This window comes from Muntiacus reevesi, chromosome 4 (genome assembly GCF_963930625.1).
Source record: "Muntiacus reevesi chromosome 4, mMunRee1.1, whole genome shotgun sequence".
Lineage (NCBI taxonomy): Eukaryota > Metazoa > Chordata > Mammalia > Artiodactyla > Cervidae > Muntiacus > Muntiacus reevesi.
This window is the reverse complement of record NC_089252.1, coordinates 54,764,023-54,779,476: the sequence shown is the minus strand read 5'-3', so window position 1 is coordinate 54,779,476 and position 15,454 is coordinate 54,764,023. Positions and strand designations below refer to the sequence as shown.

Below are 15,454 nucleotides of genomic sequence, written 5' to 3'. Positions count from 1 at the left end.
AAAATATTTTTTTCAAAACACTCCTTTGACTTCTTTAAATGATTACGTCCTCCCAGTATAATTCCATTCACAATCTCAAGAAATGCATTAGTTACTAACATCATGTTTGCAGCCCTACCCCACCCTCCCTGCTGAGGTTTGTGGTTGGATCCTATCCTCTGTGAAAAGGAAGTGGCCTGCTCTGCAAGGCAGTCAGGAAATCACACAACCGAGCCTGTAGAGCTCAGTACACTCCCCGTCTCTTAAGAGCGACAATATCAGAGGAAAGTAGGAAGGACAGAGAGAGTCCTAATGAGACACCCGTGGTTTCAAGCTGTGCCCCTTCCTGGGCTTTTATCACTCTCTGCAAGTCACTGTGAACAAAATTCAGAACATGGGCCCCAGAGCCTGGCTCCAAGAAGGAAAAAGAATGTGGGTGCCTACTATCCCCGTGGGGGATAAAACCAATTCAGACTTGAAGAGAAGCTGCTGTACTCCTAGCTTCCTCACTGCACAGTAACAAAAGCGTACAGCTTAAGCTAAAGGTGAGAGCTGAAGAGAGCTTGAGATGGGCACGGCGGGTACGCAGAGCTACAGGCCCACAGGAAAACCAGCTGAGTGGCCTCGTGTGCACGCTGGCCTCAGCCCTCCTGCCACACCCAGAGGATGCGTCATGAGCCACACGTACACGGCTCACGGACCCAACTCCACAACACCAGCAGTCAACGTGGCGGCAAGGCTGAGGGAAGGAAGACGCTTCCTGGTGGCCCCAGGGAAACACTCCCTCTGGTTCCCACTCCCGTGGAGGTGAGCGGTGGGGTCGCAGGTAAATTAAAAGAAAAACAGAAGCAAAGGATACTGGGAAAAGAGCATCGGATTTTGCTTTTACAGAAAATCCTTTCAACTTTGAAAGGCTCAGCCTAGATTAAAAATGAGTAAGTCAAATGCAACATGAAAACCCAAATCAAAAGTCAGCAATTACTGTTTACTTTTTCATTCTTCTCCTACACTACAGTGGTCATTTACCCTTCTTCCATGTCTAGGGTGACTTCAAATATCTTTCCCTTATCTACTGTTTGGCCCGGTCCCCTGCCATTTTTTTTAGGTTGGAAAACAAAGAGATGGCAGACGAAACTGTAACCTGTTCAGTATTAGCAATTTCAATGGAAAACATGGGTAATGATGAGGTTTCTAGATGACCCTTGGGTTTAACTTGGTCAATCTAGTCCTGGGTAAGCAGAGATAACTGAGCTGTGGGTGTGTCTACCGCAAATACCGTGACTCTAGCAAATGTGAACAATGATTTGCTTATTTAAAAAATTACGGAGATCAGTTAACCTCTTAAACAACTAAATGTTCCCTGCTGCTCATACTGAACAAGGGTGCCTATAAAAATCGCTATGATTACCCCACAGTCTCAACTTCCTTTCTATAAAGCACAAGCGGCTTGTGATGTCCACCAGAGTAACCCGTATTTACTCACCACAGATTCCATGTCGTTCAGAGTTATCTGCTTTCCCAGCATCATTTTATAAAACGGTCGAATGAAGAAACCTAAAGTGTGGGGCAAACTAGGTTAGTTTCAAATCTTTGATGATGCTGTGCACCAGAGCACGAACTAAAAACCAACCCGCTTTCATGTGCCTGAGGGACCAGGAGAGACAGCGAGGACCCTCTGTAGTCAGACACGGGCCTGGTATGCGGAGCGGATGGGGAAGCAGGGCAGTTACACTAACGGGGACGGCCCGGCAGAGTGCGGAGGCCAGAAAGGCTGCTGCGAGATGACCGAGCAGCCAAGCAGAGGCAGGAACCTGCAGCGCAAATGGGGCGTGTGCACGGGGCGAGAAAGGCACTCCCAGCGGGGGGCAAGGCGGGGGCTCGCCTGTACAGCAGCAGGTGGGGAGAGGAGGATGGGGTGAGAAGGGAGCGCAGGAGACCGTGGAGGAGTCTGTGCAGTCTTCCGGGGGTGAGGGGGCGCTGAGTGGGGTGACGGCAGTGCGGACCCCCTGCACCCGTGCCAGGCCGGCCTGCACCACACGCCTCCCCACAGGACGTGGGAGCCTCGGCCCCCTCCACCTTCAGTCCCCGTCCTCAGCCCGCCCTAGGTCTCCCCAGGCACCCACCCCCGGCCGCAGCTCCTGCTCCCTCCAGCTCAGTGTGGCCCTAAGATGAGGCTCCAAGCTCTCGGTGTCTGGTGAGGGAAGAAGGTGAGGCCAGAGACGGGGCTAGGGGGCTGACACCGACATGCTGCGTGTCTGCTCCGTCCGAGGGTATCACGGTCTTAAGAAGCACCTTTGTTAAGGGCAAAGCATTAAAAAAAGAATCTACCGATTTACAGAGAACCAGTGAAGCTCTTCTGCTTAAACTCTATGATGTGAATAAGACACCTCATGAAAGAACACAGAGAACAGTGTCCTATTTTTATTAATTCAACACTTTTTTAATAACTTACCATCTAGAAGTTTCCCGTGAAACACTGCCAGTCCAGCAACTCTTCCAATAAAAGTGAAATAGGACAAATGATCTTCATTACAGAGGCCTGAATTGGGATTGATCTGAAGTGTGTAGTTGTCCCTTTTGGGGAAGAAGAGAGAAAAAAGAAATGTAATCCAATCAATCGGTCCTAAAGGAAATCAACCCTGAACAGTCACTGGAAGGACTGATACTCCAATACTCTGGCTACCTGATGCAAAGAGCCAACTGAGTGGAAAAGACTCTGATGCTGGGAAAGACTGAAGCCAAAAGCAGAAGGGGGTGACAGAGGATGAGACAGTTAAGATAGCATCACTGACTCAACGGACATGAATTTGAGCGAAGTCTGGGAGACAGCGCAGGACAGGGGGGCCTGGCATGCTGCAGCCCGTGGGGCTGCAAGGAGTTGGACACGACTTAGCGACTGAACAACAACGAAAGAAATGCAAGCATTTGAATTTTCTGTTTCCGCCTGTCAACAGGCTTTCATAGTGTACCTGTAACATCCTGTACCTGACAGATAAGGAGTAAAAGCTAGAGAACAGAGTTTATTTAGTGGTTAGCCTCTTTCCATGACCAAGGACAGAGATCTACTAGAGCTGGTGAACATGCCCTGTTAAGTTAAACCATAAGGAACTGTGGGTATCTGGCTGTGCTGATTGACAGAAACGTCAGTTTCATATGGTTCAGCCGAGTACCTCTGGAAGATGAGAAACACCACAGACCACAGAGGCTGGACGCGGACTCCCAGCCACATGAGGGTTTATGTAAGAGGGTTATCTCCTTCCAGAGGCTTCCGGTGTGGGGCTTAAGGTTTTTCCTTGGGGCCCAGCCCCTGGCGCATCTGGCCAGCACCCTGCCTGGAACGGCCCCGGTGGTGACACAGGCTGTCCCGACGGCGGGAGCCCTAGAGTGCGGATGTGCGCTGGCTGCCGTCTGGTCTCACGGTCACGAGCATCAGGGCTTCCTCAGGCTCTGCAGCCGGACTCCTCTGGGCGCCGCGCTGGGATGTGGGTGAGGTGTGGGTGTGGCCTCTGATCCTCTCCACTTTCATGGCTTGTGTCAGTTTTACAAAATGGGAAACTCTTGGCCAGAGCACTGAGGCTGCCCTCTCCAAACAGCCCTCAGGAGACCAGCACCAGGGGGAAGGCGCGGCAGAAGTCTTGGCCCCAGAGAGCGCAGGCTGCTTCTCAAGGTCAACGACTCTCCTACTGAGGGACTAGGCCCAGCCTGAGGCTTTGGGTAAGCCGCAGCCTGGAGGGGGAAACGGTGGCCTTCTAAGAAGCTATGGCTTGACTCCCGAGAAAGCCAATGACTGCCTCAGCCTTCATGCCCGGCAGTGATGAAATCCCAAGGTAAGGGGAAGGCTGGGCCTTGCCTTGCAGGCCCAGGACAGTCCTCTGATCCTAAGGGTCGGGTCCTCAATTTCCCTTTAAGCAGTATAATGTCAGAAACTATTCCTGTTCATGACACAACGACCTTCTGAATTCTGACAGTGACAAATTCCCCTGAATTAACATAACAAATGAAACGTGCTCTGTTCCTTACCATAAGTACCCAACACGTTTTCAATTTCAATTACATGAACCCAAGAGACAAGGGAAGAATTATTTTTAGGTGTTCACAGTGCACTGTATTTCACCACGAGGAGTCAGAGTCTGTTCTAGACGTCCGGGGAGGCGGGGGGGGGGGGGCGGGGGGGGGCGGGCTGAGGTCAGCACTGCTCCTTCACCTCCAGTGAGCGAGCCGCTTGCTCTCTTACTGTGCGCTCTGTTGCTCGGTTGTGTCCGACTCTGCAACTCCACGGACTGGAGCCCGCCAGGCTCCTCTGTCCATGGGACTCTCCAGGCAAGGATACTGGAGTGGGTTGCCATGCCCTCCTCCAGAGGATCTTCCCAACCCAGGTCTCCTGCATTGCAGACAGATTCTTTACCATCTGAGCCACCAGGGAAGGCCAAGAATACTGGAGTGGGCAGCCTGTTCCATCTCCAGGGGATCTTCCCGACCCAGGAGTCGAACCAGGGTCTCCTGCATCGCAGGCAGATCCTTTACCAGCTGAGCCACCAGAGAAGCCCACTCTCATCAACTTTAAATTCATGAGGAATAAACCTGTCTCCATGGGGGGACACACTCTGGATGCACTCCAGACACTTACGTTGCCGAGTACTCGAAGAGACCGTAGTAAGGGTTGAACATCTCCTTGGACAGTAGGAAGAACCACTCTCTGGCCACGCCCCCATAGTCCAGACCTTTCTCCGATTCAAACTCAATCCACAGCCTCGCTTTCAGGACATCTGGTCTTTTCACAGACATGATTCTCCGATAGGACTCTTCAAATATATTATTTCTGTGAAGTTTCATTTCAAACCTATTTGGAATATCAGCCTAAAAAATTAAAGAAAAAAACAAAAAAAAACCGACACACAGTCAGAGAGTAAAAATACACCTGACTTCCTAACAGAAAAACAGCAAAGAGCAGAAATGATGGAAGCCTTCGAATAAACAATCAGGGATGAACGGTTCCAATCGGGACTCTGCTCTTTCTAGATTTTTCTTCACAGACAGAAAGCCTCGCTACATCAGGAGGAGACACAGCATCCGTGAGCAGCCGTCAGACTGAGTCAGCAACACACGCTGTGGAACAAACCACGCTGAGTAGAGGCAAATCGTCCTGTCCTGCTTTTATGAGCAACTACGGGGCCCTTATCCACCCGCTGGCAACTGAAACACGTCAGCTCTCTATATTGTTTCAGTCAAAGAAAGGGACTTTGGTCCAGATGATTAAAACCCATAGACAACCCCCACCTAGCCAGGCTGGGATGACTCTGAGCCCTGAGAGGGGCTCCGGCTGCAGGCGTGGGTCCATGATGCTTAGAAGCTAATTCTATTGCCAGGGTGGGGGTGGGCAGACCCTGATGATCAGGCCAAAGGCCACAGCTATTTGACGATAAATGTGAAAATTAAAAGGGACTTGACAGAAGATGAGAATAACTGCTTCCTGGCAAACAGGCCCAGGGTTGGCTCTCTTATGACGATGGATTTGCAGAGTCAGTGTCCAGGCAGAAGGTACCGCAGAGGGCAAGTGCTACAGAGTGAGACAGGGTGGGCCCCTCAGTCATCACTTATCCTCAGAAGAAACTCAGGAGACTCACAAAGAAACATGGGAATTCCAGGGGTTCAAATCTGAGTCATTCTAAGATGGAGTTACCAGGAGCTCCGTGATTCAGGGTGATGGAAAAGAGAACAGAACTCGCAGTGGGAGCTCCCTGAGGCGGAGGCTGGGTCCCAGGCATCTCTGCGTCCCCAGTGCATCATCCACAGCAGAGGAAGGGGTGGAGTGGGCTGGGGGCGTGGAGTGGGCAGGAAGCGCAGGCAGACGGGGAGATCTGAGTGGGCTGGGGGCGGGGGTGAAGTGGGCTGGGGAGTGGAGTGGGCTGGGGGGGGCAGGCAGGAAGCGCAGGCAGACGGGGAGATCTGAGTGGGCTGGGGAGTGGAGTGGGCTGAGGGGGGGCGGGCAGGAAGCGCAGGCAGACGGGGAGATCTGAGTTGTGGGAGACACACCCCTTTTCCCAGTGAGCAGAAGCCATCAACAGTGACCCGTGTGAAAACATCCCAGAAAGAGTGAAGGCACGACTGAGGAGAAGACTGGGAAATCCTCACCAGACAGGTGAGACAGAGTTAAATGGAAGACCCAGTGTTAAAGGGTCTGGGGAGATATGTCAGTAGGAAACATAATATTGTAATTTAAAACACTGCCTGCAAAAAGCCTTACAAGGTCTCTTGGTTTTGCCAGAATCTTAATGGCTTTCCCATGAGAATTTTTACTCTGAAAATGACATTTGGTCTTAATATGCCAAATATTATAAATTATATTTATGTTTTACATATCAAAATTAAAACTATACTTTGGAATTTAAATGGACACACTTGAACATTTTTATAATTAGGACTGAGGTTTTATTAAATAGGGTAACCTATTGGCTATTGCATAGGCTTCTCCAATTTTTTTTCACTTGGTCCTGAATTATTTTATATCTCATGAAGTCATTTCCATCTTTTTATGTATTACATGAGAAATTATCTTCAGGTTATTTAGTATGTTTCGGGTTGGTCAAAAGGTTTTTCCGCAAGATGACATGGAAACACCCAAAGGAACTTTTTGGCCGACCCAATAATACTAAGTTAATATTCACTTACCATTTCTGTTAAAAAGAAAATTCAGATTGAAGATCCAGGTGGATTAAAGTGCAGTGAAAAAAGGAAAGTAGCATTTTCGATACAGACATAAAAGTAAGAAACAAGTTCTCACTGAAGTAATTTTGGTAACTTTCAAATGACTAAGGCAGCATTTTTGGAAGATATGTACTCACAGGTTTCTTTAATTTCTTCCTAAAGTAGTCATATTTCTGCTTAAATTCTCTGGAGTAAGGAACAGCCTGGAAGACAAATGTATAAATATAGACAATATGAACAATACAGTTGAAATTTTATGTACACGAAGCCAACATTCAGAAAATTTCATGAATCATGAACCTTAAAATTGTCACTCTCCATATAATCATTGAAATTTACATAATGTCTACACACCATATGGGAAGTTCTGGAAATGATTAAGATTATTCAGCACTGAATGAGGCTTTCACCCCTGAAAACAAAACGGATGTTCAAGAAATCACTTAAAGAGATATTATATATAAACTAAATAGACTTTCCATGTGGCTTTTGTCTGAATATGCATCAAGGTGCATTGTAATCTTTTTATTGATTGCAGTTTAGATAAGTTATTGGCTATCATATATTTTAACACACAACTCCAAATGAGCCGCACTGTCATTCAGAAAAGACTAACTGAGCTTTAACAATCTTTGGGAGAAAAAGTTAACAGCAGAAAGGCAAGTGAACTGATTCTCTTGTCAAGGAATAAAAAACTGAGTAGACAGCACGCTGGAAACATCCTCATTTTAGGAGCTGATTGTTTAGTGGTCGTGGGCAAGGATCTCTTTAAATCTGGAAGGCTGTGTCTAAGGAGCAGATGGATGTTCCCTCAGGAGTGAGCTCAGTAACTGAGCTAACATTATTCATAAGCTCTGGGATCTCTTCAGGTAAAGCAGTAACATTTTCATACCGTCATTCAAATATTCCTTACTTGTTATGTTGTCAGGTAGCTTACAGTATCTGAGAGCCCTGACTTCAAGCTGTTCAAAAGGCTTATAATTCTTTTTCTGAAGCAGAAAAAGCAGACTGGCTTTCACACACACACGGACAAAACTGTGGCAGCCTTACACTCAGAACAACACACTGCTTTCTGGAGCACAGTGTGAGTCTGGGCAAGAGTACTGCTGCTGGCATCATTTTGGGCTGCATTAATGAAATATACGAATCTTTTGCAAAGGGTTTCCAGACGCCAAACCTTATGCCTCAGCCACACTTATTCCTGACCAGAAAGAGAGGAAATGAAGAGCAAGAGTTTCTTCCCTTGGTACTGCTTTAAGACATGATCACACAGATAATAACTAGGCCAAAACAAAAACAAGTAACTGCTGTCACAGGAAACTGTGATCATGTCAGTATTCTGCTTTGCAATTCAAGAGCAAAAGACATTACATTTATGTGTCTTAAGAGCATTCTGAAGACAACTGGCTTTCGAGGGGGAGAGGCAGAGAGACGGATTAGAGGTTGGGGTTGGGAGATGCAAACCGTTACACCTAGAAACAATAAACAACAAGGTCCTACTGTATAGCACGATACCCTGGTGTGAATCATACATAGTTTAATATACATGTAACTACATATACATAGTTGCACATACACTCAGTATGTATAACTGCGTCACTGCTGTGTGGTGGAGATTGGCACAATACTGCAGATTGACTATACTGCAATTAGAAAAAGACCATCTATACTACCTACGGTTTGTTCTTCATTTTTAGTTTTAAGCCAGTCTTTGTTTGCTTCTCCACTGAACATTAGACATGACTATATATCATATTTATTTTGGACAGTCTGATGAAATAATGTATGAATTCCGCTTCCAGAAAAGGTAGAGATTTTATCACCATCTGGACAACCACCAGCATAAGGAAGTGGATACAATGTTCTGAACTAAGCCAATAAAGACATTATCATGCTTTATGCTCTGTAGATTTTTTAGAAGCTACTGTGAGCAACGGGCAATAAAAACTAATGAATACAATAACTAAATGCAAGGCAGGAAAATGATAGAATTCCTCTTACATGGGATGGTTGGGGAAGGTGGCACAGGAAAGAGAAACCTGAGCAGAAATGAGAGTGACAGGACGGAACAAACCATGACAGGAATAGTGAGATCTCAAAGAAAGCAAAGTGTCAAAAAGGAAAAGTATTTGTCTGAGGTTCTCAGGTATGATTAACTGTGATAGAAGAAAATTAAGCTGGAAAAAAAAAAAGATTTCCTTTTATGGTTTCATGCCAGCTTCAGAAGCCCAGATTTGTAGGACAGATTCCCTGCCCGCTAGCTCTGTCACATAACCTCTCTAATCTCAAATTCTTGCACAGTGAAGTGGAAGGACTCAACTAGTCAAATTGTAAGGCTCTTCCATTTCCCCAAATGTCATTCCCAGCAATTATTTTTTGTTTCCTCATCTGAAAACACTGAAAAAAGGCTTGAACATTCATCACTGTATATGCAAGTCCGACCGTCTTAAATGACAAGTTTCCCAAGGAATGTATTTCAAAGCATTGCCCTCAGCCCATGGTACCTCTGCCCCTGTCTGGCTTATAATCTGCTAGCTGCCGACTAGCTGCGGGTGGAAATCAGTGCTGAGATATTTCTGGCCTTTCTCCTTCTGAGGAGATGATGCATGAAAGCTAAGAAATCTTCCTCCTCCTCTAATACTCGTATTTTCTCTCTAGGGGTCGTTCTTACAATGGCTTTTTATATCCTTCTTTTAAAAAGATTCCAACAACGTACCAGGATAAAGACATCCATTCACTGCAGCCTCTGAAGAGAATTACGCTTCTTGTATGGGACAGGCCAAACTATTTATTCTCTTGTGAAAATCTGGCATCTTATTTTCTTATATACAACATAACTTTTAAATAAGGGTATTTAAAAAAATGAATGTATCTGTTGATTAAAGCTGCCCTCTATTAAGCAAGCTTTCTTTTTTGAAGAAAATGAAAACCTGACACTGTCTAAGTGGGTTCTAAGCATCTGCATGCCATCATTGTCCACTGCTGACACTGGAGCTCCTGGCAGAGAAGGGCCCGGGCCTGACAGAGACGTCGGTGGGGCCAGCAGAGCTGAGGCTCCGGCCTGGATTCTGACCCAGACTTTAACTTTTAGCAACACAAGTAGCTTCTGAGAAACTGAATCACAGCTTCTTCCCTACCATCCTGACCGGACTGCTGTGCGTTTCAAAGCAGTTGGTTACATAAAGTTCTTGAGTAAGTACAAAGCGTTACACAAGCATGAGACAATGTTCTTAAGAGAAGCAGGTATGAACAGCACTTCACGTTTCCAGGGCCTTCAGTGGTGATGCCTGTCATACCAACAGCATACTGAATCACAGCAATGTCACAGGAGGGTCTCCTCCCTGCCAGTATGCAGACATTTTTAAAACTTGGGAAAAAGAAACTCTAGGTACCAGATAGGCAGAAAGACTCAAAATTAGAAAACTGGGGTTTGGATCCAGACTTGGCGCTTGGGTTTGAGTTTTTAATCCTCACATGGGGACACGGAACGTGGCCTACAGTCTGTATGACCCAGAACACGGCTCCCTGCACAAGACCCCCGTCTGAGAAGCAGGCAAGAACATTCCCACAGGCCTGGGGAAGACGCAAGGAAGCGTACCTTCTGTCCAGGATCATCACTGGGAGAAAAATAATAAACAAACCCAGACCCCTAATAAACTCAAGACTCCATGTCTGTACACCAGAGTGAGTATCAGGCCCATAGTTACAGTAACTAAGGGTGCGTAAACATAAACTAAACAGTTAACAGGAGATACAGTTCAGGACATATGAAAGACCTATAAGATAAAAAAAAAAAAAAAAGACGAGTACACACACACTTAAAAATAAAAAAATTATACACTGAACTAGACAATCACCTACCCCTGAGGAGAGTCTATAGACAAGTGAGAGATTTAAAACCACTAAGACCAGAGATGAGAATAAATATAAAAGAGGCTATGAACTAAGTATTCTAAGAATGAGTTAAAAGCTGCATGATTTAAAAGTATGGGCAGGAAACTAAATGAAAGAACAGGACAGAGTAACAGTAACTAAAAGGGTCGAGCAAATTTAAAAAGATCAAGCAGAACTTTGAGCGATTAAACCCAGTCACTGAAATGCTGACCAATGCACTGATACAGAGTAGATGACAAAAAGCTTCAAAGGTGATTCACTGGGAGAGCTGAGCCCGCAGCATGGCAATAAGGCAGACAGAAGGTGGACAAGCTCAGAAATGAGGCAGAATATGAAACTGAATCAAATACCTAATATGAGCTGCTGATACAGATAATAAAAATGGAAAGTACAAAATGCAGAGGAATAACTGTGGGGAACTTTCCCAGATAAAAGAAAGATGCAATCCCCATAAGGAAGAATCACGATGAATCCAAAGGAGAATGCATAAAAAGAAACCTACACTTACATTCATGATAATAAAATTGTACAAAATTAAAGACAGGGAAAAATTAAAAATCACTGGAGATTTCCTCATCAAAAAAAATGACAATTAGATTGACAACAAACTTATTATGGAGGCTGGAAGAGAGAGAGAAAAAAAAAAACAACACAACTCCAAAGTACTGAAGGAAAGTAACTGCTGACCGAGGATTCTACAGCCAGCTAAGCTATCATCTGACAGACAGGCAGGTAAGCCCCTTCTCTCTCACACGCTCACTGAGATTGCTGGCAGAGCAGAGGTTCTCACACTCTGTGCGCATCAGAATCCTTGCATAGGTGTGTTAACATACAGACTGCAGGGCCCACACCAAAGTTGTTGATTTTCAGTAGGTCTGGTTTAGGACCTCAAAATGTGCATTTCTAGTAAGTTTCTGAATGGTTCTGACGCTGTTGATCTATAGGCGACAGTTTTAGAATCATGAAGTAGAGGTTAAACTTCGTTAAGGAGAAAATTTAACCTGGGAAAAAGTAAATGCAAGAACCAAGGGTAGACAAAGAAATTTGATTATATGTAAGTAAAATAAACAAGCATTGACAGGTTTAAAAAAAAAAGGAAAATGTTAGCAATTATTTGGCAAGTTTTTGGCGCTTCCCTGGTAGCTCAGCTGGTAATCTGCCTGCAATGCAGGAGACCTGGGTTTGATCCCTGGACTGGGAAGATCCCCTGGAGAAGGGGGCAGCTACCCACTCCACTATTCTGGCGTGGAGAATTCCATGGACTGTATAGTCCATGGGGCTGCAGAGTCAGACATGACTGAGTGACTTTCCCTTTCACTTTCACGTGACAAGTTTAAAGATAAAGTAGTTTTAAAATTCCCTCGAACAATGGAAAGTGGGACTGGGAAGAACAGCATTTAAAAGTTTTATTTTATTTTATATCAAGGTATAGCTGATTAACAAAGCTTTGATAGCTCCAGGCGAATAGCACAGGGACTCAGCCATACATATACAAGTATCTGTTCCCCCCAAACTCTCCTCCCTTCCAGTCTGCCACAAAACACTGAGCAGAGGTCCCTGTGCTATAAAGTAGGTCCAAGCTGGTTATCCATTTTAAACACTGCAGAGTGTATATGTCCCTAACTATATCTTCCCCTGGGCAACCATTAGTTTGTTCTCTAAGTCTGGGAGTCTGTTTTTGTTTTGTAAGTAAGTTCATTTGCATCATTTCTTTTTAGAAGAACAGCGTTAAAGTTCCCCAAAGTTGTGTATTATCCAGGAAGAGAGAGAGAGAGGGTGATTAATTTTGACATTAAGTCAAGTATGTTGGTTAAAAGTTTTAAAGCGAGCACTGAAAGAACAGAAAGAGAAAATACAACTTCCAAGCAAGTACAGAAAGAGAAAATAAAGACTTCTCTACCAGTCCAACAGAAAGTAAGAAGAGACAGAAAAGATACATTAAGCAAATACTAGTGAAGCGAGTGAACACCGTGGTGACAAAGCCACAGTCATCATGAACGAGTCTGACTCAACTGACTCAATTACACTTGAAAAGCCGGGAAAGTCATGATGGAAATGTATACTTTGAACACCACAGACTTGATCTAACAGGCATATAAAGAACTCTATACCCAGTAAAGACAGAATATACATTCTTTTCAAATACAGAAAGAACAGTTAAGAAAAAATGGTCAAGCCTCCAAAGAAGTTTCAGATATCTAATAATATTCCACAGACAATATTCTCTGACAATAATTAGTAAGAAAGAGGTAAAAACCCTCCCAAACTCTTAGAAACTAAAAAGCTTATTCTAAATAATTTATAAGCTAAGGACAGAAAGAAATCATTGTGGAAATTCCCCCAAATTTAGAACTGAATTAAAACAAAAATCACTTATCTACACTAAGGTGATGATACCTAAATACACATGCTCTCACTGACAGAGATACCACTACCTATAATAAAAGAGGAAACAAGTCTCTTTTATTAGAAAATAAAGAAACAAAGATCTTTCCTCACGGCAAATCTATCTGGATTTATGATGCTAAATAATTTCCAGTAGTAATGAATAAGAACTAACAATGTTGCATAAAGACAGATGATCAGTAATTGACAGATGTTTGAAAAGGCTTCAGAATTATGTCAAAAGTCCTCTGCTGCTTGAAAAACAGCATCGTTTCTTGAATTTACCTTGTTTCTCACGATGCAGAAGGGAAAATACTACTCTGACTTATTGTGACTGTGAATATATCAAAAGGAACCCATGGCAGTAAGGCAGGTGTTTGTTAAGCTACATGAAGAGAACCTGATGTCTGTTTTGACACGGGTGTTATTAGGTATTTTGCATTAACCAGCAGCAAAGCAGCTGAACAAATCCAACAAGTAGCTAAAGGGACGTCAGGCATCAACGTGCATTTGCCCTGTATTATCGTCTAAGTTTTCAAATGGACACAGACTTCAAACCGTGATTTGAACTGAATCAGATTAAAGTCACAAAATTAGTATTAAAAAGATTTTTTTGATGTGGACCATTTTAAAAGTCCTTATTGAATTTGTTGTATGTTTTGGTTGTTTGGTCTCGAAGCCACGTGGGATCTCAGCTCCCCGGCCAGGGACTGAACCTGCGCTCCCCACACTGGAAGGCGAAGTCTTAAACAATGGGCCACCAGGGAAGTCCCCAAAACTGAAATACACCTACTGGTCTCTTAGCACTCAGTGTAACAAACTTTACTTCCTTTAGCTCCTCTAGTTTTTAAAAGATCCCCCAATTTGTAATCTTCTGCTGACTCCAGCACAGTTCCTACAAAAAGAGAGTCTCCTTACACTTACATAACCACTGACAAGACTGCAGCATTCCCTGTAATCACTGTGGCCTATTCCAGACTCCACCCAGGGGTCTGAAGCCAGGTACTGCTTAACTGCTGAGGGACAGGTAGGCTATCTTCCTGATGAACACACATGAGGGGACTACTAGTGGGTCAGCAGAGACAAGGATTCTTAACTCTAACAGCTCTGGAGCTCAGCTATAATCTCACGCAAACCTTTGCAGATTTTCAGAGCCGGAAGAGGTTCAGAATGCAATTTAAATTTATTAGCATGCATATACTACCCGTGGCCTCAGGAAATGTCAAAACTCTATAAATCCAGGACAAGGTTTTGCTTCATATAAAAAGGAAGGGAGAACATTTTGATTGCTGTATTTTAATCTACCCTCTTATAAAATACAAAAGAGAAAGCTTAGCTTTGTTACCACTAGTAAATCATGTTCTCTTCCTTTATATTCAAAGCCCTGTGAAAAGGCAAATGCAGCAATCAATGTCTCACTCAGAAATTCCAGGGAGGAGGAGATGGGAGTGATGTTAAATTTCTCAAGGACACCAGTCAGGCCCTTGGTATCAAGGTAGGCAGGAATAAACAAGAAATATGTGCTTAGATGCAACCAAAATAGTATACTGAAGAGTTAGAACTATAGAATACTGACCGGACCAGTAATAGCTGGGTTCTGCAGTCTTGGGTCTTCCCACTGAGTAATTTTGCTATCTGAAAATATTAAAAATAAATAAAAAAGCTTATTAGTTCAAATCTATTTAATGTTAAAAATGTTTTAGAAAGAGTTACTTCTGGATTTCCCAAAAGTTGCTCAGTTCCCCATCCTGACCCCCAAAGATAAATAGCTTAGTATTTCAGGGTTAGAACAGAATAATAGGCACCTCTGACACTGTCTAGTTAAAAACAATCAATCAAAAATGCACAACTAAAGTAAAACCGTTTATTCACACTTTCTGGCAAACAATCTGTTGGAATTTCAATTATAAACCCCTGTTCCTTCAAGGATTTATAACTTGATCTTGATTTTCATTTAATTTTTAAAAAGGCATAAAAAAGTCTTAGTACCCCCAAAGTTAACATGGAGACATGATTTTTCTCTCATTCGAAATACTATTCCCTTTATTTATGGTGCTGCAAACTGCTTTTGATGAAAAGTCCTATGCTGAACGAATGAATAATCCATTACATGTTTCACTCAGATACACACAAAAATCAAAACAGCTAAGGCAAGCTGAAAAAATGAGAATTAAATACAGCAGAGGAGGATACCAGAGGAAAGATTCCCTTCCGGCCGAGCTGGAGAGAAGTCGTTCTTTCTCCCAAATGAGTCAGTGTCAAAAAGACTGGCACCTACACCACCATTTCAATGGTGAAGGTGGAAACACAAGATAGCTACCTGGGTCACTTGGGATTGGTGACTGTGCATTTGGCTCAGTTGGCAAAGAAGCCGCCTGCAATGTAGGAGACCCAGGTTCAATCCCTGGGTGGGGAAGATTCCTTGGAGAAGGAAATGGCAACCCACTTCAGTATTCTCACTGGGAGAAACCCATACACAGAGGAGCCTGGC

General features: G+C 44.0%; 1 protein-coding gene across 7 annotated transcripts in view; it reads right to left on the bottom strand.

Annotated features, from left to right (window-relative positions):
• The window catches only part of NEDD4L (NEDD4 like E3 ubiquitin protein ligase), a 360,734-nt gene that overhangs the window by 23,615 nt on the left and 321,665 nt on the right, over positions 1-15,454 (bottom strand). For all 7 annotated transcript variants that reach the window (XM_065932817.1, XM_065932818.1, XM_065932820.1 and 4 more), the window contains 5 exons: positions 14,540-14,598; positions 6,822-6,887; positions 4,607-4,836; positions 2,432-2,553; positions 1,463-1,533 (listed from right to left, as the gene is read on the bottom strand). In XM_065932817.1, coding sequence (XP_065788889.1) covers positions 1,463-1,533; positions 2,432-2,553; positions 4,607-4,836; positions 6,822-6,887; positions 14,540-14,598 — 548 coding nt within the window. The remainder of the gene's footprint in view (positions 1-1,462; positions 1,534-2,431; positions 2,554-4,606; positions 4,837-6,821; positions 6,888-14,539; positions 14,599-15,454) is intronic.